This window comes from Polypterus senegalus, chromosome 3, assembly GCF_016835505.1.
Source record: "Polypterus senegalus isolate Bchr_013 chromosome 3, ASM1683550v1, whole genome shotgun sequence".
Lineage (NCBI taxonomy): Eukaryota > Metazoa > Chordata > Cladistia > Polypteriformes > Polypteridae > Polypterus > Polypterus senegalus.
Window position 1 is genome coordinate 73,035,753 of NC_053156.1, and position 27,534 is coordinate 73,063,286.

General features: G+C 36.2%; 1 protein-coding gene across 1 annotated transcript; it reads left to right on the top strand.

Annotated features, from left to right (window-relative positions):
- The first annotated feature begins 8,308 nt into the window (after positions 1-8,308).
- On the top strand, positions 8,309-9,250 carry LOC120526496 (trace amine-associated receptor 13c-like). The gene has a single exon (XM_039749661.1). It carries the CDS (start codon positions 8,309-8,311, stop codon positions 9,248-9,250), a length of 942 nt encoding a protein of 313 aa, XP_039605595.1.
- Positions 9,251-27,534: the final 18,284 nt, after the last annotated feature.

A 27,534-nucleotide genomic window follows, 5' to 3' on the forward strand; every position in this document is an offset into this window, starting at 1 on the left:
ATAGAAAAAAACAGCAGAGTGAAATAAGCAATATTTTAAATCATACATTCAATGGATGTTACATCATAAAAGCAACCACCTTAACTACAACAGTGCTGTGAAACATCACAGCCAGACCACAATGTTTTAAATGGACCTTGGATTAAATTTCTAACAGAGAAGGCAACATCACATCAAAATGGATATATTGTGCAAGTTTTTGTTTTGTTGCAAAAAGGAGGAAAATGTCAGTTTTTTCTGTACTATTCAGAAAGAGTGTCTTGTTTATCAAGGAGTGAAAACTCAGCAAAATAAGTCTGGCAGGATGAATGTCTGCTTTGCATCCAAGAGTTGGACTTATTTTTTTAGAAGTCAAAAAAAATGACTGATTGTGAATTTCATGATTTAAACCTAGAATTTAGTGTAAGAGATGACATATTCATCCTACAAGTCCAAAACAAAAGGATAGCAGTGGCCGAAATGCAACGTATGCAATAGCAACATTGGGAGAAGCAATGAATGCATCATGAACATTAAATGTTCTGTGAATCTTTGAATAAATATCACAGAGGTTAACTGATAAGAAAAATTCATCCATCCATCCATCCATCCATCCTCTTCCACTTATCCGAGGTCGGGTCACGGGGGCAGCAGCTTGAGCAGAGAGGCCCAGACTTCCCTCTCCCCATCCACTTCTTCTAGCTCTTCCAGGTGAATCCCAAGGCATTCCCAGGCCCACTGGGAGACAGTCCCTCCAGCGTGTCCTGGGTCTTCCCTGGGGCCTTCTCCCGTTTGGACGTGCCCGGAACACCTCACCAGGGAGGCGTCCAGGAGGCATCCTGATCAGATGCCCGAGCCATCTCATCTGACTACTCTCGATGCAGAGAAGCAGCGGCTCTACTCTGAACCCCTCACGGATGACTGAGCTTCTCACCCTATCTTTAAGGGAAAGCCCAGACACCCTGCGGAGGAAACTCATTTCTAGCTGCTTGTATTTGTGATCTCGTTCTTTCGGTCACTACCCATAGCTCATGACCATAGGTGAGGGTAGGAACGTAGATTGACTGGTAAATTGAAAGCTTTGCTTTACGGCTCAGCTCCTTTTTCACCACGACAGACCGATGCAGAGCGCGCATCACTGCTTGTCAATCTCCCGCTCCATTCTTCCCTCACTCGTGAACAAGATTCCAAGATATCTCGGGGTGTTATTAACGTGCATTATTAAAATACAAAAATCAGATATAGCAAAAATGACATATTTTTTCACCCTTACTAAAATGTGACACTCTCTCAGGAAGTAATGTATGTGCCATGTACTATAGATTAAACTATCTAGTAAATGGAAGAAGAAAGCACTAGAGTAATATTGGATGAACTGTGGAGAAATCAACTTGTAAAATAGAAAGATGCAAGCCTTTTCCAGTTAGCTTTCTGTAGTCTAGCTAGTTCTTCCTTCATGACTTATTCATCTACCTTAAAGGTAACAGATATTTAGCTGGTTTTGAGATTTCTTTTTATGCCCCTTTGAGAAAAGAACTTAAGAGATTTTTTGGTACCTTTCATTAGATGTGTGTGTCATAGGTGATCTGATAACATGTAAAACAACCTGTAAACAGTGACAAAAATAGAAAGGATCAACAGATTTAATTACTTTCAATGACTTTGTGATCAAATACAAATTAAAGAATTAGAGGCAGTGACAATGATGTACTCAAAAGAGTGGGATCAAATCTAATGTTTTAATATAAATATGAGAGGAAAATTAATATGTTGCGTTAACTTAAAATATTCATGAAGAGCCAGAAGTTTATCAGTACAAGAATAGTTAATCACATGTAAATTAAACTCTCCCAGCAAAGTCATATCAGAGCATATAACTGGGGCAACAGCCGGAGTACCCCATTTAATTGATTTAAAAATAAAATAAAATTGTGTCTATGGCACAAAAGAAAGATTGGCTTGGTCTTGTACAAACACTCAAAAAAGGTCGATCATCCTTGTCGAAGTTTTGGGTTCACGTGAATGCTGGCTTCCCAAGGTTGCCTGTTCTTATGGTGTCTCAGGCAGAAGGGGTGGGGCCAACTCTGGCAGTGTGGGCAGATTCAGTCTTCCTCAGTAGTCTTCTTGCTGAAACTGAGGTGGTAAGAAAAGATGCAGTTAATGGCAGCACTCCCACTCGCCCCAATGTGGTATTGCTTACTTTATCAGAACAAGTCCCCAGACACATATGCATGACAGGGGGCTATAAATTGATAGAAACAACAATGGAGTGGAACAAACAATATTTAACATGATGTATTCAAAGGATGCTACATCAGAAAGACAATATGTTAAGTTATCAAATTTCTGCAAAAACACAGTGGCCAGACAACCATCTTTCCATTTCAGACAGAGCTTGTACTGTATATACTGTACTTTTTTACAAAAAAGGCATCAACTAATTTAAATGGTTATACTCATCCAGTTTGCCATGTTTCAAAGAGGATGAAAAAGTCAGTTTTTATACTATTCAGAAATTAAGCATAATGAACACTTGTAGAACATTTGAGCGTAGTACTTGTTATTTTTTAAGAGGATGAAGGAAGAATTTTTTGTTCCTGCCTTAAACCTTGAATTTGAATTAGAAGATTAGATATCCATCCTATCAATCCAATACAAATGCAGTGGCCGGAGACCAATGTATTGCAATCGCAACATCTGGAGAAGCTAATGAAAGCAAGTGCAGAAAAAAATATCTGAACGTTAAAATTCACATTTCAAAACTGTAGGAAATACCTACGCACCAAATATGTGATGAACCTGATACTGCACAATTATACAATTATACAGCAGTTCTCTTAAACAGCCCAAGCACAGACCACGGCCAACACATAAACAGTTCATTCAGAAGTGGGGAAAACCAAACAAGACAACACAGCAACGAAGAGAATGAAAACTCATTTACTATCCATGCTAAAAGTAACAGGTCACAGACATGTATAATAGACTGCCATTATCCATTTTGCCAGGCTGGATCCCAAAACCTGTAAGACATGCAGTCTTTGGTGCTGTGCCAATTTTAAATAAATAATCATGCCTTCCTTGCACCTGCACCAAATTAGGCAGCAAATTTAAAAAGGGACAGCACGGGTTAGAAGGGGAGAGAGAACAGAGGAAGGAAAAAGGTAGAAGAGAAACAGCATCGGAGGTTAAAGGGAGAAAGAATTGAGAGCAAAAAAATGAAAGCTTTTGAGAGCAATCTTGAGCAGGATGAGCCGGCCAACTAGGGGGGAAAGGCAGCATGATTTCGGGCCCCACGAAGGATCTTAGGATTGCCGTTCCAGTGGCTGGTTTGCCTTACTGAATAACTGAGTGGAGTGCATGCAAACATGGAGGAGTCCTTCCCAGGGATCTGATGTACAACTGAGGGTGCAACAATGATGATCGGAGGAGGACCGACCTTGGATGGTCTGGCTGGAGTCATGTGGGTGGCTAAGATGGGAGTTGGGTGATGAAGACTGTGGCTGTTAAAATCTCCGCCAGCTGTGCAAGTCATGGTCAAGCTGGAGAGGTGAAAAAGGAGGTGAAGATGGGATAATCCTGTAGTAAAAAGAACATTAAAGATTCAATGACTGTGTTTTTAACCTAAACTTTTAATAGTTTTTTTTTTTATTGGAACTTTTTAATCTCCACCAGCACCTTCATTTATTTATTTATTATGGATTAAGCACTGTACTTTGAGCACTGTTTGTTTTGGACTTACAATAAAAGCACCTGTTCACTTTTGCACCTTACCCTTTCTTTTTGAGATGGACATCCTTGTGACCCATGCCCTAGTTAAATCACAAGTGGTCTCTTTTGTAAAATTTGACCTGTAGTGTACAAGTGAGCTTCGACAGATGAAAGAAGTTGGGCGAGCCCTTGAGCGGCGTTTTGTTGCAACCAGCTTAATGGACCATAAACTAGCTTATCGGGAACATAAAAAAAAATTATTCCAGAGCACTGACCACTGCCAGATCTCAATATTATTCAAATGTAATCAAATACAGTCCTGGAAATTCCAAACAACTCTTTTCCATAATAAATCATTTACTAAATCCTCATATCTTCGCCTGTAGGAGAAGTGCAATTATTTTATTGAATATTTCACCTCTAAGGTAGACATCATCCGCTCCTCATTGTCTGTCTCCAGCCCTCCATCGCTGTATGTTTCTACGTCAAAGCCAATGGGCTGCCTCTCCCAGTTCCGCTGTACCACAGTTAAAGAAGTTGAGGGCATTATACAGAGGATGAGACCTTAAACATGTTCTTTGGACCCCTTTCCTACTCCTCTGGTAAAAGCTAATGTGTCAGACTTAAGCCCTCTCACTGCTGATATCATTAATCATTCTCTCCAGAGCAGCTTAGTCCCACTGGCCTTGAAAACTGCAATTATTAGACCTCTTTTTAAAAAATCCTCATTGGGTCCTGAAGTGTTAGCAAACTATCGTCCAATCTTCAACCTTCCATTTTGTCTAAGGTTTTGGAGAAGGTTGTTTTGGTTCAGCTTCAGGATCACCTCAAAAAATTCAATCTGTTTGAAAAATTTCAATCTGGTTTCTGAACTTCTCAGAGTACAGAGACAGCCCTGGTCAGAGTTTCCAATGACCTCCTGACGCCTGCTGACCAGGGCTCTCCATTACTCCTTATCCTCCTGGACCCCACAGCTGCATTTCATATGGTAGACCATAATATTCTCCTTTATCGTCTTCACTATATGATTGGACTTTCTGGCTTCGCTTTGGAATGGTTCGAGTCCTATCTTACTGATAGGGCTGAGTATGTGGCCCTGGGGGATACTAAATCTCGTACCCACACTGTCACCTGTGGGGTCCCACAAGGACCTTCTTTAATATTTATATGCTACCCCTGGGCCACATCATCCGCAAGCATGGAGTTTCATTCCACTGTTATGCCGATGATACGCAGCTCTATGTGAGACTGGATTCGACTTCTCTTACCCCTTCATCAACTCTTTCTTCCTGCTTGGATGAGACTGAGGCCTGGATGTCCAAGAACTTCCTCAAGATGAACAGCACCAAAACTGAAGCTCTATTAATTGGCACCCCCCATCAACTTCGTTCCTCTGTAAATTGTATTTCCTTTTCTGACCATACTATTACCCTCTCTCCTTCTGTTACAAATCTGGGTGTCAAGTTAGACTCCCATCTGACATTTGAGGCACATGTCCATCACCTTTGTAAATTTGCATTCTTTCATTTCCTAAACATCACCAAACTCTACCCTACCTCTGCCTCTGTGATGCTAAAAAAATGGTTCATGCCTTTGTTTCAACCAGGCTGGATTATTGTAATGCACTCCTCATAGGGATCCCCAGCAAAAGCCTTCAAAAGCTCCAACAAGTTCAAAATAGTGCTGCAAGAATCCTGATGAGGGTGCGGAAATATGAACACATTTCACCAATCTTTCGGTCACTTCATTGGCTCCCTATCCACCTCCATATCGAATACAAACTCTGTCTGCTTACTCACTAGTGTATCCAAGGAAATGCTCCAGAATATCTGAAGGAACTCCTAATACTACAATCCACTGCAAGAAACCTCCGTTTTGCAAATACCCATCCCCTTTGCCCTCCTGTGACCGAACTTCATACAATGGGTGACCAAGCCTTTGCAGCCACTGCTCTACGGCTCTGGAATGGCCTACCAGAGAGCCTAAGAACATAGCAGCCTATGGGTTGTTTTAAAAAACTGCTAAAGACTTTTCTATTTAGGAAAGAATATTAACAAAAATGCTAAAATTACTGTTGTTTAATCTCTGTTTTTATCTTGCTTTGTCTTTGTTTAAACGTTTTATGTAGCACTTTGAGATATACTGCTAATGTAAAGTGCCCTATAAATAAAATGTATTATTATTATTTTTGTAAGTGTCCTTATTAGCTGGCTCATTCCAGTGATGACTATCGATGGTGTTGGGTTTGAGTGGCTCCCAAAACGGAATTGGAAGCATGAACCCGACCAGTACAGTCACATCCTGTCTTAGCAAACTGCTGCCAGACACTCTTACCACCAGTTAAAAGTCTCAGTTTGCCTGAATGGGCTTCCCTTTGGGATACAGCATCTGCACTCCTATCTGATACAATGATCAAATCCAGACCATGTAAAAGCCAGGGACTTCTCAGTTGGATTCAAGTTCTGGACAAAGGATCGTAAATCCAGAATGAAGAACCATTGATAGACAGAAGTTTGCACCAGTGGTCAACCATGAGGATGGGCTTATGTGCACCCAAAAAAAACAATGATAAGACCTCTATTACTCCAATCAAATCCCTTGTAACTCCCTAACTGACTGGTCGCCTCTCACTATGCTACAGCTTGACCTAATTTATCTGCCCATAGTCAGAACACACCGAACAAAAGCTGAAGCAATCTCTTTACTCCAAAGGGCAACTGCACTGAACTGAAAGAATGGAATACTCATCTGCATTAGAGTTTGGATGAGGATGCAATTAGTCTAACACTGCTGAGGGACAGCAAGGACAGGAGCGAGAGAGAGAGACCTACATATACCACATGTTCACCTTGCTAATGATAGTCACTGGTCAACATAATTGCAGTAGAGTTTCCTTCATCAGTGAAGGAGAAGTTTCCTTCATCATCTGTACTGCTAATGTGTGTTGGTATTTTGCACTGTAGATCTGAATATCGATTTGTTAAATTAGCCACTGTTCTAAACAGTACCCGAGGATTATTATTATTGCTATCTACTATTTTAGAATAGCAGTATGAGCGAGCTTTAAAGAGATTTTTATATTTTTTAACATTCTCTGTCCGTGCAATTTGAAAGACCTGCAGGTTTGTTATTCTCCTATTAAAATATGGCATATTTCATATGGCCCTAATATATAGCACAACAAACTGATTTTGATTAACTGTTCTCATGAATTGCTTTGTTTATCTCTGCAATAACAAAACTAGCCAAGTCACTTTAAAATATATGTTTGTCTTAAATGTTCACCTCTATCAAAGGCATCACAGCAGACTTGTGTTATAACAGTTACAAAAGGAATAAAAAAACTTCAGCAATGTAAAACAAAGATTGTATCATGCAGAATTAAAATCCCATAAATTATAACTCATAAAAGATTCACATCAATAAGCAGAATAAAATTCCACAGTGTTAATCTGAGCCTTCATATCACTAGCTGCCCTGCTTTCAGTGTTCTCCTTGATATGTGATGTTACTTCCTCTTCAGATATTGATACAGGCAGCTGGTCTGGCAGGCTCTGATGTTATTGTCACAGTACTATACTATTTTGGATCTGGACAGCCAAACATCATTGTTCCTTCATCCACTGTATTCTTGTTTTGGAGCTATTTTCTTGATTCATACAGGCCAACTTGAGTAATTGACTCAATCTGTTTATCTGAGGAATTGCTTGAAGATATTTCTGAATCAATAAGCAGTTTTTCATGTCCAGATTGCTCAGTGTTCATGGGGGGATGTGACAAGCAATGTAGCATGTATTTGTTTAGTTTGTGTTATTATTTTTGCTCTATTGCCATATGCTCTATTGACCAACAGGTACATTTTTCTCCCAAACTAGATGGATGGCGAACAAAATGCTTTGGAGAACTGCAACAGGTGTTGCCCAGCCAGCAGACTGTGGTCCTTACTGACCTTATTATTATTATTATTATTCCCCACATGGCACTAGATGCTGTTGGTACTTACATTGACTCCAGCAACCCAGAAGGAATGGAACATAATGTGTTATGAAGTTGGATGGGTATTATATTATATTATATTATATTATATTATATTATATTATATTATATTATATTATATTATATTATATTATAGTGCGGGTATATGAGTTTCTATAATAGATGTTATAATAGAGAGGGCTTTACATTCTAAGCAATATTAAAGAGATCCTGCCCAATAATGAATAGAAAGAAATGTAAGTGCTATTAATTATTCAATCCGTTTCTTTCCATTTTCAATTCCATATATATTATCTGAGTCTTTGTTTGAATGTCTGTTAATAATCCAATAAAAATAACATAACTCATTCTAAGCTCTTGTTTTTTTTACACAACTGATAATTGCATCATTCTTACGATATTTTTCACACTCCTCCTTATGTCTATTTGAGATCACTTGAGAGTAATAAGATTATTCCCTTAAATACTGCATACCAGAAACTGCTGTATGCACTTAATTTTCTTACATTATGAGAAACTAAATTTTAAAAAATTAACTTATATTATGAATTTAAATACAATCCAAAAGTATTGTTACCCTCTTGACAATACTTCTTGTCTCAGAGAAACAAGATCAAGTGAGATGTATGTGATGATGTATTTCTTTTCAGCAGCTTCCGTGATGCTCACCATCTTAGGAAACTTGCTGGTGGTCATTTCTGTCTCTCATTTCAGGCAGCTTCACACACCAAGCAACCTCATTGTACTTTCACTTGCAGCTGCAGATTTTTTGGTTGGCATTTTTTTGATGCCTTTCATGATAATTCAAATCATAGAAGGATGCTGGTATTTTGGGAACACATTCTGCTATTTTCATGCTTTATTTAGCTTTTTACTGACCTCAGTTTCTATTAGTAACTTGGTATTTATAGCTATTGATCGCTATGTTGCTGTGTGTGATCCTTTGCTTTATTCTACTAAAATTACAATTCCTATGGTACAGATAAGTATTACAGCTAGTTGGTTATTATCTATATTATGCACTTGGGCAATTATGTATTTCAAGGGATGTTATTTTACATTTGATATTGCTTCTGTTTGTCTTGGCGAATGTGTAAGATTGTATAATGACATATTGGGGCTAGTGGATCTCTGTATAGCTTTTATTCTTCCGTGTACTGTAATGGTAAGTCTTTATACAAAAATTTTCATGGTTGCTAGGAGGCATTTAAAAATAATTAATCTGGTAAAACAGCCGACATTGAAAATAGAAGAAAGCCGAAAGAAAATACCTAAAAAATCTGAAAGAAAAGCTGCAAAAACATTAGGAATTGTCATATTTGTTTTCCTTTTTTGCTGGGTTCCTTTCTATCTGTGTTCTGTTATTAATACATACACTGACTTGGCTGTATCTAATGTTATTATAAATTTTTTCGCATGGCTAATGTATTTTAACTCTGGTATGAATCCAATAATCTATGCTTTATTTTATCCTTGGTTTCAGAAATCCATTAAACTTATTGTGACATTAAAAATATGCAGTCGTGAATCCTCAATGGTTAACTTATTCTCAATAAACCGTTAGACCACAGCTGTAAATACATTTACTCAACATGATAATGAAATAAAATACGGTGTTAGGAAGTGATTGATAGTCTGAGGCATGCATTTGGTATGAACTGGATATTAAAACACAGATCTTACGTCTGTAATTTTACAGTGCTCATTATAAATGACTGTATTGTAGATGCATTTTCAGTTTGAATATAGTCTGCTGCACTACTGGGGTATAGCAAAATGAACAGCATACATCCAGTGTAGTGTCACAGTTTGACAACTTAATAATATCTCTTCCTTATTAATTATGCATTCCTACTTCATAACAACATTTGAAACACAATCTGGTTATGCCTTCTTGTTAGGATATTTACAAATGTTTCATTGTCTTGTCTTGTCTGACATGATAATATGTATGACAACTCTAAGGTAATTTTACTAAATCTATTATTATTACTATTGTTATATTCTGTTTGTGTATTTAACATTATAAATAAAAAATGATCAGATTTGTCCTGCTGTATTTTTTAATAAGGCTTAGTATTTTCCTGGGAGCTTTACCATGTGTGCTAACAAATATTTGCTGAATTTGTAAAGAGTGAAGTATTGAAATTTAGAATTTCATAATTACTAGTAAAATTTAGGAGAGATATAGTATTTTTAGATATTCACTCTGGCATGTATAACTGAGTACTTTCAATTGGAAAAAAAAGATAAGCTGTTTGTACAGTATGTGAATTCTGGTTTACAGCTTCATTTTATTTTTTAACAAAATTACAATCTGTACACTGCAAAAAAAGCCTATGCAAAAACTAGACAAAAAAACTTTAAATGGAAGTTGTTTTGCTTTTATTTAGCAAAAAAATCTGCCAATTGGGTAAGCAAAATTTACTTGACAAGATTTCTTTAAAGTAAGCTAAATAATCATAAATACATACTTTTATTAAGTCAATATTTCTTGTATTGATATAAATATTTCTCACTTGCCTAAATTTAATTTTTTGCATTGATTCCATTATTTGATTGTTCTCCTAAAATTTACCATGTATTTGATTCCATGGCAGAATTCAGATTCACAAATTCCTATGCTTGATCAGATTTTGCCTAGTCCAGTACACAGTATTATGTGTATTAGGGCTACGCACTTTCTCTCACAGTGGGAGTACTTTGTACATTTTTAGGACAATTAACTCTCCAGTGACCACTACACCTTTGCTGTCTAAATGTTTCAAAGCCCCTGTTACTTTGTATTTTCATTCTTTCTTTATTCTTGATATGAAAATGAGTGGCTGTTGGTTTAGCTTATGTCTCTGTAAACCTCTCCAATCTACTCAGTGCTGTTCAATAGTTTTTTGCACTTTAAAACCCATCCGTAAATATTTCTATTAACATATTAATAGAAAAGGCATATTAATTCTTCCTACACTATGGTTAGCATACGTCTCAAATACTCCATTAACCTGTCCCAGTATTCAGCAAGTTCTTCCTCTGACCTTTGTAAACAAACCCTTTATTTTTCTCCATTTCATTTTAATTGGATACATTTCATTCAGTTTTTCCTGAAAATTCAATAAACTCATCATTTGTAAATAATATCTACAATTCTTTTACCTTTAACTTATTACATACATCTTATGACTATATATATATATTATTTTTGAGTACAGCTATTTTGAAATACTTGTGCTTATATGAAATGACTTACAGACACACACTTGAATTTAATGAATCACGTACATGGTTTGATGGCAGATTCTTACACAAGCAAAGCTGCTTATTTTTGAATATTTTATATATTGACAAACATGCCATTTCTGATACTTGGTGCACTTTGGGCAGAAATTCATTATTTATTTTACAGTAAGTAAGCTATTCCTGATGAAACAGTGATGCCCTTTTATGCAGAGAAAGTCAAACCAACATGATAAGTTTAGAATCAAATTTTAAATAGCTGCTGAGGTAAACAAATATATACCAGGTAATATTACCTCTCTGGAGAAACATCACACTATAATACCCGGTTAAAACAGTATGACTGTGGTGATGTGACTCATTGAGACTTTCACAGGCAATGGGAGAAAAGTCACTGTTGACAATATTTTCAGATGTCCTTTTATGGCAAATAAGCTATTTGTCTTATAAACACGTCTGCTACATAACGAACTATGAACAGAATGAGAGGGGAGTTGCCAGCCCTCTGTGAAAGGCAGCACAAGGAGACAGAAGTGAATAAAGTGAACCTGTTTTTGGTGCACAAGCTGCTTACACTGCAAAAAGCATAGTTGATGTGGGCAGTAGTATAATCAATCCATCATGCTGCCTGCAATTTACCCACCTAATCTGTAATATACAGTATGTAAAAAATGCTGTTATTTCTTATAAAGTATTTACAGTGGTGTGAAAAACTATTTGCCCCCTTCCTGATTTCTTATTCTTTTGCATGTTTGTCACACAAAATGTTTCTGATTATCAAACACATTTAACCATTAGTCAAATATAACACAAGTAAACACAAAATGCAGTTTTTAAATGATGGTTTTATTATTTAGGAGAAAAAAATCCAAACCTACATGGCCCTGTGTGAAAAAGTAATTGCCCCTTGTTAAAAATAACCTAACTGTGGTGTATCACACCTGAGTTCAATTTCTGTAGCCACCCCCAGGCCTGATTACTGCCACACCTGTTTCAATCAAGAAATCACTTAAATAGGAGCTGCCTGACACAGAGAAGTAGACCAAAAGCACCTCAAAAGCTAGACATCATGCCAAGATCCAAAGAAATTCAGGAACAAATGAGAACAGAAGTAATTAAGATCTATCAGTCTGGTAAAGGTTACAAAGCCATTTCAAAAGCTTTGGGACTCCAGCGAACCACAGTGAGAGCCATTATCCACAAATGGCAAAAACATGGAACAGTAGTGAACCTTCCCAGGAATGGCCGGCCGACCAAAATTACCCCAAGAGCGCAGAGACGACTCATCCGAGAGGTCACAAAAGACCCCAGGACAACGTCTAAAGAACTGCAGGCCTCACTTGCCTCAATTAAGGTCAGTGTTCACGACTCCACCATAAGAAAGAGACTGGGCAAAAACGACCTGCATGGCAGATTTCCAAGACACAAACCACTGTTAAACAAAAAGAACATTAGGGCTCGTCTCAATTTTGCTAAGAAACATGTCAATGATTGCCAAGACTTTTGGGAAAATACCTTGTGGACTGATGAGACAAAAGTTGAACTTTTTGGAAGGCAAATGTCCCGTTACATCTGGCGTAAAAGGAACACAACATTTCAGAAAAAGAAGATCATACCAACAGTAAAATATGGTGGTGGTAGTGTGATGGTCTGGGGTTGTTTTGCTGCTTCAGAACCTGGAAGGCTTGCTGCGATAGATGGAACCATGAATTCTACTGTCTACCAAAAAATCCTGAAGGAGAATGTCCGGCCATCTGTTCGTCAACTCAAGCTGAAGCGATCTTGGGTGCTGCAACAGGACAATGACCCAAAACACACCAGCAAATCCACCTCTGAATGGCTGAAGAAAAACAAAATGAAGACTTTGGAGTGGCCTAGTCAAAGTCCTGACCTGAATCCAATTGAGATGCTATGGCTTGACCTTAAAAAGGTGGTTCATGCTAGAAAACCCTCAAATAAAGCTGAATTACAACAATTCTGCAAAGATGAGTGGGCCAAAATTCCTCCAGAGTGCTGTAAAAGACTCATTGCAAGTTATCACAAATGCTTGATTGCAGTTATTGCTGCTAAGGGTGGCTAAACCAGTTATTAGGTTCAGGGGGCAATTACTTTTTCACACAGGGCCATGTAAGTTTGGATTTTTTTTCTCCCTAAATAATAAAAACCATCATTTAAAAACTGCATTTTGTATTTACTTGTGTTATATTTGACTAATGGTTAAATGTGTTTGATGATCAGAAACATTTTGTGTGACAAACATGCAAAAGAATAAGAAATCAGGAAGGGGGCAAATAGTTTTTCACACCACTGTATATAGAAAAAAAATTTTGTTTTTGTTTTATTTAGCCCTTTATACTTCTATCTGATTGATTAGCGCTGCTTTGCATTTTACAATTAAATACTGAAGTGGTTTTATGCCAAGTCGGATTGCAAAAGGCAAAATTAGAGAGTGCACACAGAATAAAAAAGAAAACTTTGTAAAGTGTCACAGTTAAAAAATGTATTTCTACTTAATTTGCTATTTTATGTCACTAGATAACTGAAATGTATTGTTTTGCTTCTGACTAGATAGATAGATAGATAGATAGATAGATAGATAGATAGATAGATAGATAGATAGATAGATAGATACTTTATTAATCCCAAGGGGAAATTCACATAATCCAGCAGCAGTATACTGATATAAAAAAAAGAAAAACAATATTAAATTAAATTAAAGAAAAATAAAAATGCATGTAAAAACAGACAATAACTTTGAATAATGTTAGCAGCCTCTGCACAGAGTCTCCTCTGATGGTCACGGGGTCCATGAGGGGCCTGAGCCTCCTAAAATCCACTACCAGTTCCTTGGTCTTGCTGGTGTTCAGGTGTAAGTGGTTTGAGTCGCACCATTTAACAAAGTCTTTGATTAGCTTCCTATACTTCTCCTCCTGCCCACTCCTGATGCAGCCAACAATAGCCATATTAGTATGGTGTTCCTAATAATTCTTTAGGTGAGTGTATATGCAAATGAAATACACTGTTACATTTACTCAAGCTGTATTAAAATGTCTGTGGTTTTTAGGGTTAGGGCAGTAGGGATGTATTTTCCGGATGCAAAAGTGATGGTCCATTATTTAGAAAAAAGGATTTAGACTCCACTTGGAGTAGCCCTGGCAGTTATAGTTCTGAACAAAATGCATGATGAGTCTCGTGTTAATGTATGAAAGTAATTATGTAATCAGGCTTTTAAAGATCTTTATATTAGCAACATCTGTGTCATTTGATCAATTGTCCCTAAAATTTAGGGTACAGTTTTAGTTACACTTTCCGTATGACTTTCCCATTCTTTCTTCAATTTCTGTGCTTAAAACTAACTAGTAAGGTTTCAGGAATAATAATGTAATGACAGAAAAGTGATCTTTCATTTAATATTTAAATTAAAAATTTTGGAATTACTATTAGGGATATAACTTTTATTTTTCTTAACATATTCATAAATCTGCGGTGTGCTGGCACCCTGCCCGGGGTTTGTTTCCTGAATTGCGCCCTGTGTTGGCTGCGATTGGCTCCTGCAGACCCCTGTGACCCTGTAGTTAGGGTATATTGGGTTGGATAATGGATGGATGGATATTCATAAATCAGTATTTTACCCTGCAGATTACAGTACAAAAATAACCACACCATCGCAAACTTGAAGTAATGCTTATTGCAAAATTTACTTTCTTCTTAGTCGTTTGGATTCTGACAAGAATGTGATGACAGCTTCTTTATCTAAAGGTAGTCAAGGACATGTCTTCCAGGTTCTGAATGATTCAAGACTCACCAGATGGATAAGACGTAAAGGCAGAAGTAACTAGACTAGACAGTTTAGACTAGACTAAACTGGAAAATTAAATTGGAAGTTTACAATATTTAACCTATTAGACACTGAATATCTTCATTCCACAAATTGAGGAAATATAAAAATTATGTGGACTATATGTTATAGTTTATTTTCATATACCTTTTTCTTAATATAGATTTTGAGTGAAAGTTTTGTTTAAAAAGAGTACATTGCAGCAATAGTTCTTGTCCACTGTTTGCATCTTTTTTCTTACAAGTTGGTGAATTCTGATCTATTGAAATTTAGCCTTTGAGCCAAGCTTTTGTCCCCTTCACCCCTACTTTCCAACACCCTGTGGTGTTATGGGTGCACAGCTTGCTTAGTAAAGGCCATTTAAATAAATAATCACCACTCTCGCGGCAGCTTAGAGAGGGGGCGTTGGGCAATAGCAAGCCCGGGGCGACCTGCGGTGTGGGCGTTTCTCACGGAGTGAACAGGTGAGGAACTGCCCACATCCGTGATTGTTCCAATGGCTAATGTGCTGCAGCTGCTATGGCCCCTCGCTGTATAAAAGAAGCACGAGTTGGTTGGGAGAGGAGGAACGAAAAAAAGAAAAGAGAAAAAAGAGGATGGAGGTTACATGGGAGCAAGAGAGGAAGCAGGTCGGTGCGAGAGAGAGACACACGGAGTGTGTGGAGAACGAGCGCTCGTGGGCAGCTGTGAGGGCCTGGGTGTTAGGCCTACACCCAGGGGTTGTAGTTGATGTCACTCCCGCTGAGCGAGCAGGTAGCGGGAGTGACCAGGGGAAGGCGATTGGCCGCAGAAAACTGGAAAGGCAGCGGGAGTCGGGAGGCTTGGTGGTGGAGTCCCCAACGTGAGCGACCTGGCCGTTGGTGGAAACCAAGTCTCGGGACTGGGATTAGTGCCAGACCGAAGCCAGGGATCGGGAGGTCTCCAGTCTCGTGTGTATATTTGAGTTGAAGAGGGCAGCTGCAGAGAGTGTCTCGCCTGCTGCTAAGCCAGAGCGGGATAAGCAGGTGAGACGCTAGCACAGAAGAAGCACCGGGCTTGTTGTTGTTGTTTTTAAAAACTGCTTCCTAAGGAACATTTTAACCTCTGGTTTTAAAGGATTGTTTTTTGTCTATTTATTGATTTTTAACCTCCATGTTTTCTTTTACTGGATTATTTATTTAATGAAGATTATTGAAAGCACTGCACTATTTATTGAACACTGTTTTTGTTTTGATATTTTTAATAAAAGCTCTATGCACCTTTATTGAACCATCCCCTTGCTCAAAATGTTGTCTCACTGTTTAGCTCACTCGGTAACATTATTGAAGGTGTTGGGTTCAAGGGATCCTGAACAGCAATAGTAGCATGGAGTCGAGCCCGCAATGTCACACACCCTCACACACCTGTCCAGGTTCTCCAACCCTAACACAAAAATCCTCCTCACTCCATCTCTGTTTTCTCCCTCCCCTATACCGTAACCCTGTCTTGTCACCATATCTTCCCTTCTCCTTCTCCCCCGGGCATGGCCATACCATACCATACCAGGGATGGAAAAAGACCCATGAACACCATCACCACCTACATGCCAAGAAGACAGCCTGGGAACTTTGTGCACATTTCTGTCCTGACAGGTACATGGCCAGATGTAAGTGGCCCAGCGCTGTGATCACACTGAACTCTAACAGGGGGGTTGGGGGGACTTAATAGTGAAAAAGACAAAGGGTCATGTAACTTAAAAGAGGCAGGAGTGGTATGGGACCCGATGGAGCAGCACAGATTATGTAGCCCAGGCAGGCAAGGGGTCAAGCTGATTGAGGGACAGAGGGTCATGTAGTTTGCAATTGTAACTGGAAAAATTTCTAATTCCCCACAAGAGCAGAGGGTCATGTAGGATGCGAGTCAGATATCAACTTATTTTTGCCCACTTGCCTCAGCTACATGACCTTCTTCCTCTGAGTTCACATTACCCTCTGATTGGTGGGCAAAAGTAGGTTTACAGTTGTTCATATGGAAAAAGACATTGCACACCCCCAGTATATTGTTATTTGTTGATATTTAGAATTGTGTATTTATTGTTTATTGCCTTTTTTATATTTTTTGAGTTTAGCACCATATATTTACTGGGTATAATTACATGTGACAAATAAAATTTGATTTGATTTGACTTTTGATTTGTGGAATTTACTATGTGATGCAAGGGTGTAAGAGTCAATCTTAGAAATTTAATGATTGATGTTAAATTCATACAGTGTTTGCTTGATCTATATGGAACACTAGCTTCTTATGGCTATTAGAAGATGGTGTAGTCTTTTATCCCCTGTAAGTTAACATGAGGAACATTCTTCCTTTATCTGTGATACAGAGTGTTAATTAAGTCAGTCTTTTAAAATGAATCCCATTGCTAGCATGGACTGATAGACCCATTTACAGTTTGTAAATGGGATAGGCATACAGTTTTCTGATTTAGAAATGGTTCAACTTTGTGAGAAAACTTAAGAAAACAAACAAGATATAAGCTATAAACAAGAACCTTTCTTTACTTTGCAATATGATATTTATCTCTGTTTTTTGTGTGAAGATATTTTGTTTGTGGAATCATTTCAATGTGTCAAGGTATTGCTATAATCCCATGAAGCAAACTAAAGCTGCAGAACTGCAGTAATTTTGTGTAGATATAGCTACAGAGGGTATATAAACTATTTACTATATGAAATGGTATAAATGACAGCTGTCAGAGTCTGAATGTAACTTTACTTGTAAAATCCACTTCATACAGCTGACAAATATATAAATTAACATCTTAAATTAAATAAAGATAACATTGTTGGTATTATGAAAAACAAGAGTAAATCAGCAGCAGTATACATAAGATATACCTCTCATGAGCAGGTCAATGCAGCAGTGTCAGTGTTACATTTCTGTGTCTACTCTATGGGTGTCATGTCATTTTCATTCAAATCGTCACTGGCCCTTTCTTAGTTATGTGCCACAAGAGAGGATAAATTGTTTATGCTATGCTATTTTATCATACCATAACATACAATACCATATATAAAAACACCATAATTTTATTTACTACCTTAGCTAGTAACATTGATTTTGTAAATAAAGTAAGTTAACTACATTAAAGCAGCTTGATGTTATATAAAAAAATAGAACCCGGGAAAGGAAAGGAAGTGATTCTAGCTATAGTTAATCTGATTACTTAGAAAAAATAAATTAGACTTACTGATATCTAGAATGAAAGGATTACATTATCCAAAATAAGTATTGTGTAATACAAAAATGAACAATAGTTATATTTGTTATTATATTAACCTGAGCACAAAAGAAGCACAATGCCTGAACAAACTTATCAAGAAATCCTGATCCATCACTGAGCAAACTCTGTAAGCTGTTGTGAAAAAGAGGATGATCGCAAAACTGGATAACATTATAAAAAATCGCCTCCACTCCCTCCAGAAGACGTTCTCTTGGAGCATTTTAACTTAACTCCCGTATTTATTTCTAGTACAAATAACTACTGTAATATGTTGTTTAAGACTGCTGGGATCATACTATTTGTAACTTTTTAGGAAATTCAAAAAGGCTGCTGTATGAGTAGAACTAGGAAGTAGAACTACTGTACATATTTTTTAAAACCATTTTTCCTCCATGTAGGACTTTAAATTAATTAAGTCCTATTCATTTACCTCAGTGTTTCCCAACCTCGGTCCTGGGGACCCCCTGTGACTGCAGGTTTTTGTTCCAACCAGATTCCTAATCAGTGACAACAACTGATAACACTGATTTCATTTAATTAGCTGGTATTATTTTTCTTTTATTCTACATTCAGAAAAGCACAGCAGCATGATTTATACATTTATAAGACATTTAGAAATATTTCTGCTTTTGCTATACATTGAAATGCTTAACTCTCTTTTGTTGATTTCATTATAATTTGCCCTTTCTCTTTGTAGTTTTTCCTCTTCATTGTATCTTATTAATGACAATTATAAATGAGCAGAGCAGACAACACTGAATAATCAAAGGTGCAAGTACTTTAGAATTAGACCCACTAATTAATACATAATGAATTAATTAAACAATTCGAACACCTAGAAAAGTAAAATAAAAATCAAGATGAAAAAATTGTTAAAAAGAAAAAAATACATTATTCCCATATAACTGCATGGTACATTTTAATATATATATATATTGTCATAGACGCCCAGGGACGTTGCCCAGCCAGGATGTCGGAAGAAGCGGGGGTCCATAAATGGGACAATATTTTCCCTGGAGCGCAGGTGGGCGGCCTCTCAGGAATGTATGGGGTTCATAGAGCTGCGAAGCTCAACTCTCTGTGAAGACAGAGTCACCTCCAGGGGATGCCCGGATGTGGTTGGAACCCTGGATGGCAGCACTTCTGTCACACCAGGAAGTGATGCCGGAAGAAATTCCAAGGACACCCGGAGTGCTTCCGGGTGCCCTCCTGACACTTCCACCATACCAGGAAGTGACGTCAGACAAAGTACTTGGAGCCCATCCAGGTCATTATAAAAGGGGCCGCCTCCCTCCAGAAACTGAGCCAGAGTAGGGAGGAAGGAGACAAAGCTTGTGAGGAAGGGAGAGGAGGTCATTGTGAAGAGAAAGAGAGAGAGAGAGAGAGACTGAGACTGTTGATATTGTGGTACTGTGTACTTCATAAAAATGTGCATTTTGGACATTCTGGTGTCTGTCTGTCTGTCTGTGTCCGGGGGCATGCTTTTCACAATATATATATACCAAACTTAGTTTTCTAATTTCTATATTGTTCCCAAAACACAGAACTTGGGAAATAACACATCATTTAATTAGCCCAGGAGTCCAAATAAAAACAGAAGCTGGTTGGAACAAAATCCTGCAGTGACAGTGTGCCACCAGGACCGAGGTTGGGAAACACTGATTTACATGAATCTGCCTATCCCTGCTTGTGTAAGAGATGCCCCAGGCTGAAGAATCCATGCTTTATACTAAGATGAGAGCTGCTGATTAAAATGAACTCAACTAAATTAAGTAAGGGAGAAATAAGGACCTGAAAGTAACTATATATGGTTACTTTGTTTAATTCTATATTATCAATACATGTCTGAAGGTATACATCCCAGCATCGACAAAAGAAAGTGGCTCCAACTAGCATATACTGGAATGCATGAGAGAACCATATGCTGGATTTTCTGTAATGTAGTGTAAGGTCATAGATTTAATTACTTGACTGAGTAAGGGGTTAACAAATTTTTGCTTGGCATCAAGGCCTAAAAAATGAAAAAAGTAAATAAAAAAATAAACTCTAGGCAATTAACATAAACAGTAATGTAATGGTGACACCAGAAAATAAAGAGTGTTGTATACTGGTCAAAACAAAAAAAATAAAATAACAGGTTACTGTTAATGGACAGTTAGTGGTAGGTGACTGGCTGTTTATTTGCCTGAAAGTTTAGCTAAAATACTAATGTGTACAGTATCTGAGTTAGCAAAAGTAAACTGATTTTTCATATTAATGGTAGTCATTTTGTAAGTGCTGTCACCTTTTCTGTTCCACCTGTACGCCTAGAACTCTAACACCAAATCATCAGTTGCAGGAATTCACAAATGATTTTGCACAAAGGGGTGTATTGATAAGGGGGGTGGGAAAGAGTATAGAAGTCAGGTGAAGAACTATACTTATTGGTTGCAAAACCAAGGAACTGGTTATTGAGTTTTGGCACACTAAAGATACTGTTTGCTTGGTTACTATTTATGGAGTGGATGTGGAGGTACAGCACTCATATAAACAGTTAGGACTCAAAGTCAATGACAGATTGGTCTAGTTTTGTAACATAAAGGAACTGAAAAGCAGAATCTTTTCTCTTAGTAGACTATGTTCCTTTAATGTAGGAAGTGACATCAATTACATGTTCTGCAAATCTGTGAAAGCCAGTGTGCTGGGTTGGTAATATCACTTCAAGAGAGGCCCATCGGATTAACAAGCTAATTAAAAAGGCAGGCTCAGTTATGGGACAATGTTGACATATATATATATACTGTATATCTGACACACTAGCTCTGAGTACTTTCTGCCAACAAATTATGTCAAAAAGCACTACTGGGTAGTGCTATTGGTTATACCAATAGCAATATGTGTTTATAATGCTTCACTGTGACTGCACTTTTTATCTTTAGCCAAGTTGAATTTTTTTTCTTTTTATTAATTCTCATGTGTATGTGTTGTGAATTTTTATCTTTTTATGAATTTATTACAAAATGGCAAATTTTGCCAAATCTACCAACAGAATGGAAAGGTAGTTTAGAGACAACCAGAAAAACAAACAAATGAGAGAGACATAGTCAAAAAAACTATTAAAATGTTATGAAACGAAAATTAATTTTGATCCTAAATATCAAAGCCCTAGATATTAAAGAAACTCAAAGATAACTTAAACATTGTTTCCCCAAATGTATTTTTCATTTACTAACACTAATAATTCACACAGTATCTGCGATGCTGCCGCAATAACACCATGTGTTGAATGTTAGGTGAATATCATTAACAGAAGCAAAAGACCAGCGGTGGTATAGCAAAACTTGAAATGGTGATGGCCATGAAACAAAATATAGTCAGAGTGGTGATGATATAAAAATAATAATACAATCTATTAAGTCTAGAATCAGCATGCATTTTTCAGTACTGAAACTGCCAAGGCTACACCAAATAGTGCCAGAGTCCTCTGTTGTTCTCACTAATGGACAATCAGCTCAATATCCTGGTAATAAAAATGCATAATGTTTTGGTTGACAACAAATATTCTTTGCATATATTTTCACTCTAAATGTTAGCATACATTTTCAATAAAAAAAAAAAAACTCCTGGGCTGCACTTCAGAAAACTGCTTTAGTATACATTAATTAAAAGCAAAAGAAAAGATTTAATAAAATAATAAATTAAGGAAAAACAAATATATATTTGTTAAAAGGAGGATTTTGAACTCTACCCTAATCTTAACTGGGAGCCAGTGTAAGAATTTAAGAACTGGGATTATGTGCTTGTGTTTTCTTATTCTTGTAATGCTTCTTGCAGCAACATTTTAGATTAACTGGATGCTGTATAAAGAAAAATTTGAACATCCAGTGAACACCGCATTGCAGTGGTCAATCCTACTAGAAATAAATGCATTAATCAATTTCTCAGAATCCTGTTTATTTAGAAAGCACCTTAATTTCCCAACATTTTTAAGATAGAAACATGATTTGGACAATTTTGTCATGTGCGCTTTAAATGACATGTTAAAATCAAAGACAACTTTTAGATTGTGGGCTTATTCAGTAAAATTAATGGTGATTCCAACAGAGTTAAATGATGATAAAATATTGTTATGATCAGTGTTATTTCCTCCAATAATTAACATCTCTGTTTTATCTGTGTTTAAAAACAAGTAGTTCTCATCCATCCACTTAATTCAATAACACAACTAATTAAAGACAACATTGGAGAAACTTCATTTGATCTAAATGAAAGGTATAACTGGGTGTCATCTTCATACGACTGAAAATTAACATTATGTTTCCTAATGATAGATCCCAGTGGAAGCATGTAAAGTGAAAATAGTAAAGGTCCCAGTACTGAGCCCTGCGGGACATCATATCTCACTTCTGTGTATAATGATGGAGTACTGTCAGCACATTACTGTATGTATTGGAATCGATTTGATAAATAAGAACTAAACCAAGCGAGCACAGTGCCTATAAGCCCAACATCATTTTCTAGCCTATGCAGTAAAATAGAATGGTTCGATGGTGTCAAACGCTGTGCTTAAGTCCAACAACATAATTACAGTGGAGTTTCCTTCATCAGAAGATATCAGAATGTTGTTTACAACACGCGTTAGTGCCATTTCTATGCTATGACCAGTACGGAAGCCAGACTGGAATTTCTCAAATAAATTGTGATGCATAAGGTGTGACTGATGCTGATTGGCGACTACTTTTTCAAGTATTTTAGAGAGAAGGGGTAAATATGAAATAGGCCTATAATTATTTAGTATGTGTGGGTCTAGGTCTGACTTTTTAAGTAATGGTTTAATGACTGACACTTTTAGGGCATCAGGTACTGTGCCATGCAATAATGAACTATTGATAATGCTAAGAACAGGTGCTTCAAAAACATCCATTGTACTTTTTATTAGTTTTGTTGGCACTGGGTCTAGGAAACAAGTAGTAAGTTTCATTTTAGAAATTAAAGTTAAGACTTCCTGCTCAGTTACAGGATTAAAATTTCTAAAGTATTGAATGTAAGGTGAGACAGGGTCTAACAAGCTAGTATGTGGTTTGCACTGTGATGCTGAGATCTGGGATCTTATATTTTTAATTTTCTCATTAAAGAAGTTCATAAAGTCTACAGACTGCTAATATCTGTTAAAATTTTGCACTGTAGATCTGAATTCCCATTTGTTAATTTAGCCACTGTTCTAAAGGATTTTTATTATTGTAGAATAGTATTCTGAGCAAGCTTTAAAGAGAGCTTTTTTATATTTTTTTAACACTCCCTATCCATGCAATTTGAAAGACATGCAGCTTTGTTGTTCTCCATCTGCGCTCCAGTTTTGGACACTCTAATTTAAGAGCTTGAATGTTTTCATTAAACCAGGGTGAGTTTCTATGTGCTTTGATCACTTTGTTTTAAAGGGAGTCACTGCGCCCAGAGCATCTCTCAAGATCACATTATAATTATAATTTCCATGTTTACATTCAATGTTAACTGATCTAAATGGTTTTCCACAGTTACACTCAATCTACTCAAAGTATCTATAAATTTTAAAGCAGAATTACAGTCTAGATGTCGCATTCTCTTTGTTTTAATCTGTGAGAGTATCAGTAAGGGCAGAATCAAATCAAACGTAATTAAGTAGTGATCGGAAATAATTTCATTTAATGGAGTAATATTTGAATTTTAAATTTCAACTTTGTAAGTTATAATTAAATCTAATGTTTACTTAATATCATTTACCAAAACAGCTTTACTTCCAAGAGAGTGAATGTTCAATAAGCAGCATTTAAAACTGCATGCTTCTTTCTGAACTGGTGATATATTTTTTGTCTTAATTTGAAGTAAGTATCTATTGCAGATGCCCCTGGTGGAGGGTCTGGTTTTATCTCTTGGTCTAACAATACACCTTATTTTTTGGTTGTCAAGTAGTTTAAGGTCTGCATCATGACTAAGTTTACTGGATGCCCCACAACAGGGATTATGGGTAACAACTTCAGGATGGAAGGGTGGAAAATGAATCTTGGTACTTTCACTCATTACTAGTGGACTTTAATGTCATTTACATTTATTTAGATGACACTTTTATTTAAAGTAACTTACAACATTTGGGATACTACTGGTTACATTTCTTTTTCCAATTGGAGCACAGGCAGGTGAAGTGAATTGCTCTGGGTCACAATGTCAGTGGTGGTATTTGAACATACAACCTCAGGGTTTGACATCCAAAGCCTTAACCACTACACCACACTCGATGCTGTTTTAAGTAAAGCTGCTGATTTAATACTTGGCCCATAATGCAGTTTCAGAACTTTGACTTTCTTTCCAAAGTTTTAGAGGTCAAACAATCTTCCATATCAGTTTATTGTTTCTGAATTCATATTTCTGATTTTCATTTTGGTTTTGGTATTCCGGCTTTTCTCTTTATTGTGTTTTGAATCTAGCTTGTATTTTAGTACTCCATTGATTGTTCCTTTAGTTTAAAACAGTCTCATGTCATATATCTTCACTTTCCTAAACTCATCTACTATACTTTATAGATTGTTTTTTCATTTTCTCCAGATGAAAACATAACATAAATTCTTCTGATTGGGTTGTCCAATTCAGCAACTAGCTTGCCAATAAAAGCAACATATGATGTATAATAGCTTTGTAAAGTGCATTGGAATTGAACAACATTTTAACTAAATACTTTTGATTGATTAAAGTTCTTACAGTTTATTATACTTAAGTCTTTTAATTTTTTTTTGTTATACTTTTTATCTTTGTCAAGTTCAGTGTCATCCATTGCCTTTTAGAAAGAACTCATTTTTAAAAGGAATGCTGGAGGAAGAGACAGAAAAGGTGGAGAAAGACACTGGCAAGTAGCATGAGGTGGGTAAGTGCCTTAAAAGAGACAGCTGCTGAGATGCATATAGTGCTGGTTTTTCATAGTCTTCTATTTATGTCACTGTTTCTATCTGGTACAGAAAAGACAGCTATTTGGTACTGCAGAGAATATTTTTAAAGTTGTACATATATTTTGCAGACAGAAAAAGCAACTATACTAAATTGTTTAAAATAATATAATTTTCTCTAAAATAATGATCACATGAGTATTTACATTTGCATCTCACAATACCAAGACAAATGCAATTAATTCATATAGAAAGAGAAATAAATGTGGTAATGCTTTAAAGAATATATAACTCTTCTGTGCCATGTGCCAGTCATTGATCAAGTCAGTCAAAACTGATTAAGAAATGATTGGGGGGATGAAAAAAAAATATTTACATTTTAAGAATTTAATTTGACATAATATATGAAAATGTAATACTTTTACAAATATAGCCAACAGTGTGCTTTTTCTATAACAACAAGAATAAAATAACAATAAAAAAGAAGGAATGTCATGTTTGTTTATAATTAGTACCTGGATAATTAGAATTTGTTTCTGGAAACCATAACATGTCTGCTACACTTGGGAGTGCAAATGGTTTATAATTGGAGTTAAACAAAAGGTTTAGGTGAATCTCTGAGGATACTGTATAAAAAAGCCTTTTGTTTATGATCTTTAGAATTTCAGATCAGTAAAAAATGAGAGGCATAATTCATTATGCATTAAAAGGAACTTTATTATACTGAAACCATGGATTCAGAAATAAGTTACTGCTATCCTGGCAGTAATGCATCTTGCTCTAAACTACAAAGGCTAAAAAATATATCAGCACTACTTTACCTTTCCTCCGGAACTCTGACTGTAATTACTGTGTTCGGAAACTTGTTTGTGATCATCACCGTCTCTCATTTCCGGCAACTTCACACTCCTACTAATTTCTTTATCCTTTCACTTGCTGTAGCAGATTTTCTAAGTGGTTTTCTTATTACACCTGTTCAGTTTTCTGCATTAATAGATTACTGCTGGTATTTTGGGGATGCATTTTGTCCTTACTATCACACATATTTCATTTCTCTACTTTTTGTTTCTATTTTAAATTTGGTAAGCATATCAGCTGATCGCTGCTTTGCTTTGTGTGATCCATTTTCTTATAGCAGAAAAATTACAAATTCTGTGGTAGGTATATGTATCATTTTCATATGGTTCTTAGCATTTTTGTACACATATGCATTCATCTTTCATACTGGAGGTTTAGTTGTAACAGATTGGTGTGTAGGTATGTGCGCATTTTATCAGTATAATGATTTGTGGATAACACATCATGTAGTAACATTTCTATTGCCTATGGTGATTATAATATGTTTGTACACAGTAGTATTTATAACAGCAAGAAGGCACGTAAAAGCTATCAGATGTATGATAGAAGAAGGAAAGTCTGCTGGCAGTAAGAAAAGGGAAATTTCTAAATCATCTGAAAGAAAAGCTGCTAAAACCCTAGGGATAGTAATAATAGCTTTTATTTTACTCTGTTCACCTTCCTTTATGTACACTTTAGTACAAATATGTTTTACAATTGATTCTCCAGACTTGGCATCTGTGCGAGTAATACTCAATTTTTTAACAACAATGAATTGCTGTATAGACCCAATTATATATGCTTTGTTCTATCCCTGGTTCAGGAAATCCTTAAAGATGATAATGACATTAGAAATATTTAAATCATCATCATCGTTGGTGAACTTATTTCAAAATTAATTTTTAAAATACATATGATTGTCATTGATTTTATGTTAAAATGTAAAAGTGACTTTTCAAAGTTAAGACTATCATGTAACACAATGGGGATATGATGTTATTCATGTTGTTGCAGTTGTATTTGGCTTTTTCTTAACAAAAAGGCACTTTGTCAGCGATTAATCATTTCCAACTTATGTTTTTTTTATTATTTTTTTGTTTTAGGCTTATGTGTATATATATATACAGGTACTTTCTTGTAAAAGTCTGTGAGCTAAGTTGTCTTATTCATTGCACTAGTGACATTTTTTTAATGTAGATTTATGTATAAATAAAGTAATGCATTGCATGTTTAGGCAAAAGGGTCTATTTTTATATGTCTGTACAATATATAATTATATAATAGCAAGACAGTCCCAAAAAAAGCAAGAGTTAAATAATTGATGATTTGCAGCTGGACCCTTGTGTAAAAGTGTTCAGTCTCTGAATTCAAAGATTAGAGTGCACACTGTACTCTTCATAATAAATTACATTAACTGTTATAGAGTTGATAGCAAGAAGATCTTGACCAGGTACAATGTAAGTAAATTTTATGAGAATTTAAACTAATACATAAAAGTAGCAATATTGCTAAAATAATTTCTGAGTCTAGTTAATGAAATGGACATTGCAAACATTGGTATGTGTGTGAGTTTTTCATATTAAAAAATAGTCATTTTATCTGCATTAAAATGTAGCTTTAAAAGATCAAATGTACTTGCATTTGTGTTTGTAGAGTTTACATAATCATTCAATATGCAAATACCACAAAGATTTCAGCAATTACCATAAGCAGTGTGCAAAAAAATTCCGCAATTCAGGTGTCTTATATTTTTGAAGTTTTAGTGAAATTTAAAGCAAATAGTTCACACAAAAAATAAAAATGCTGCATCA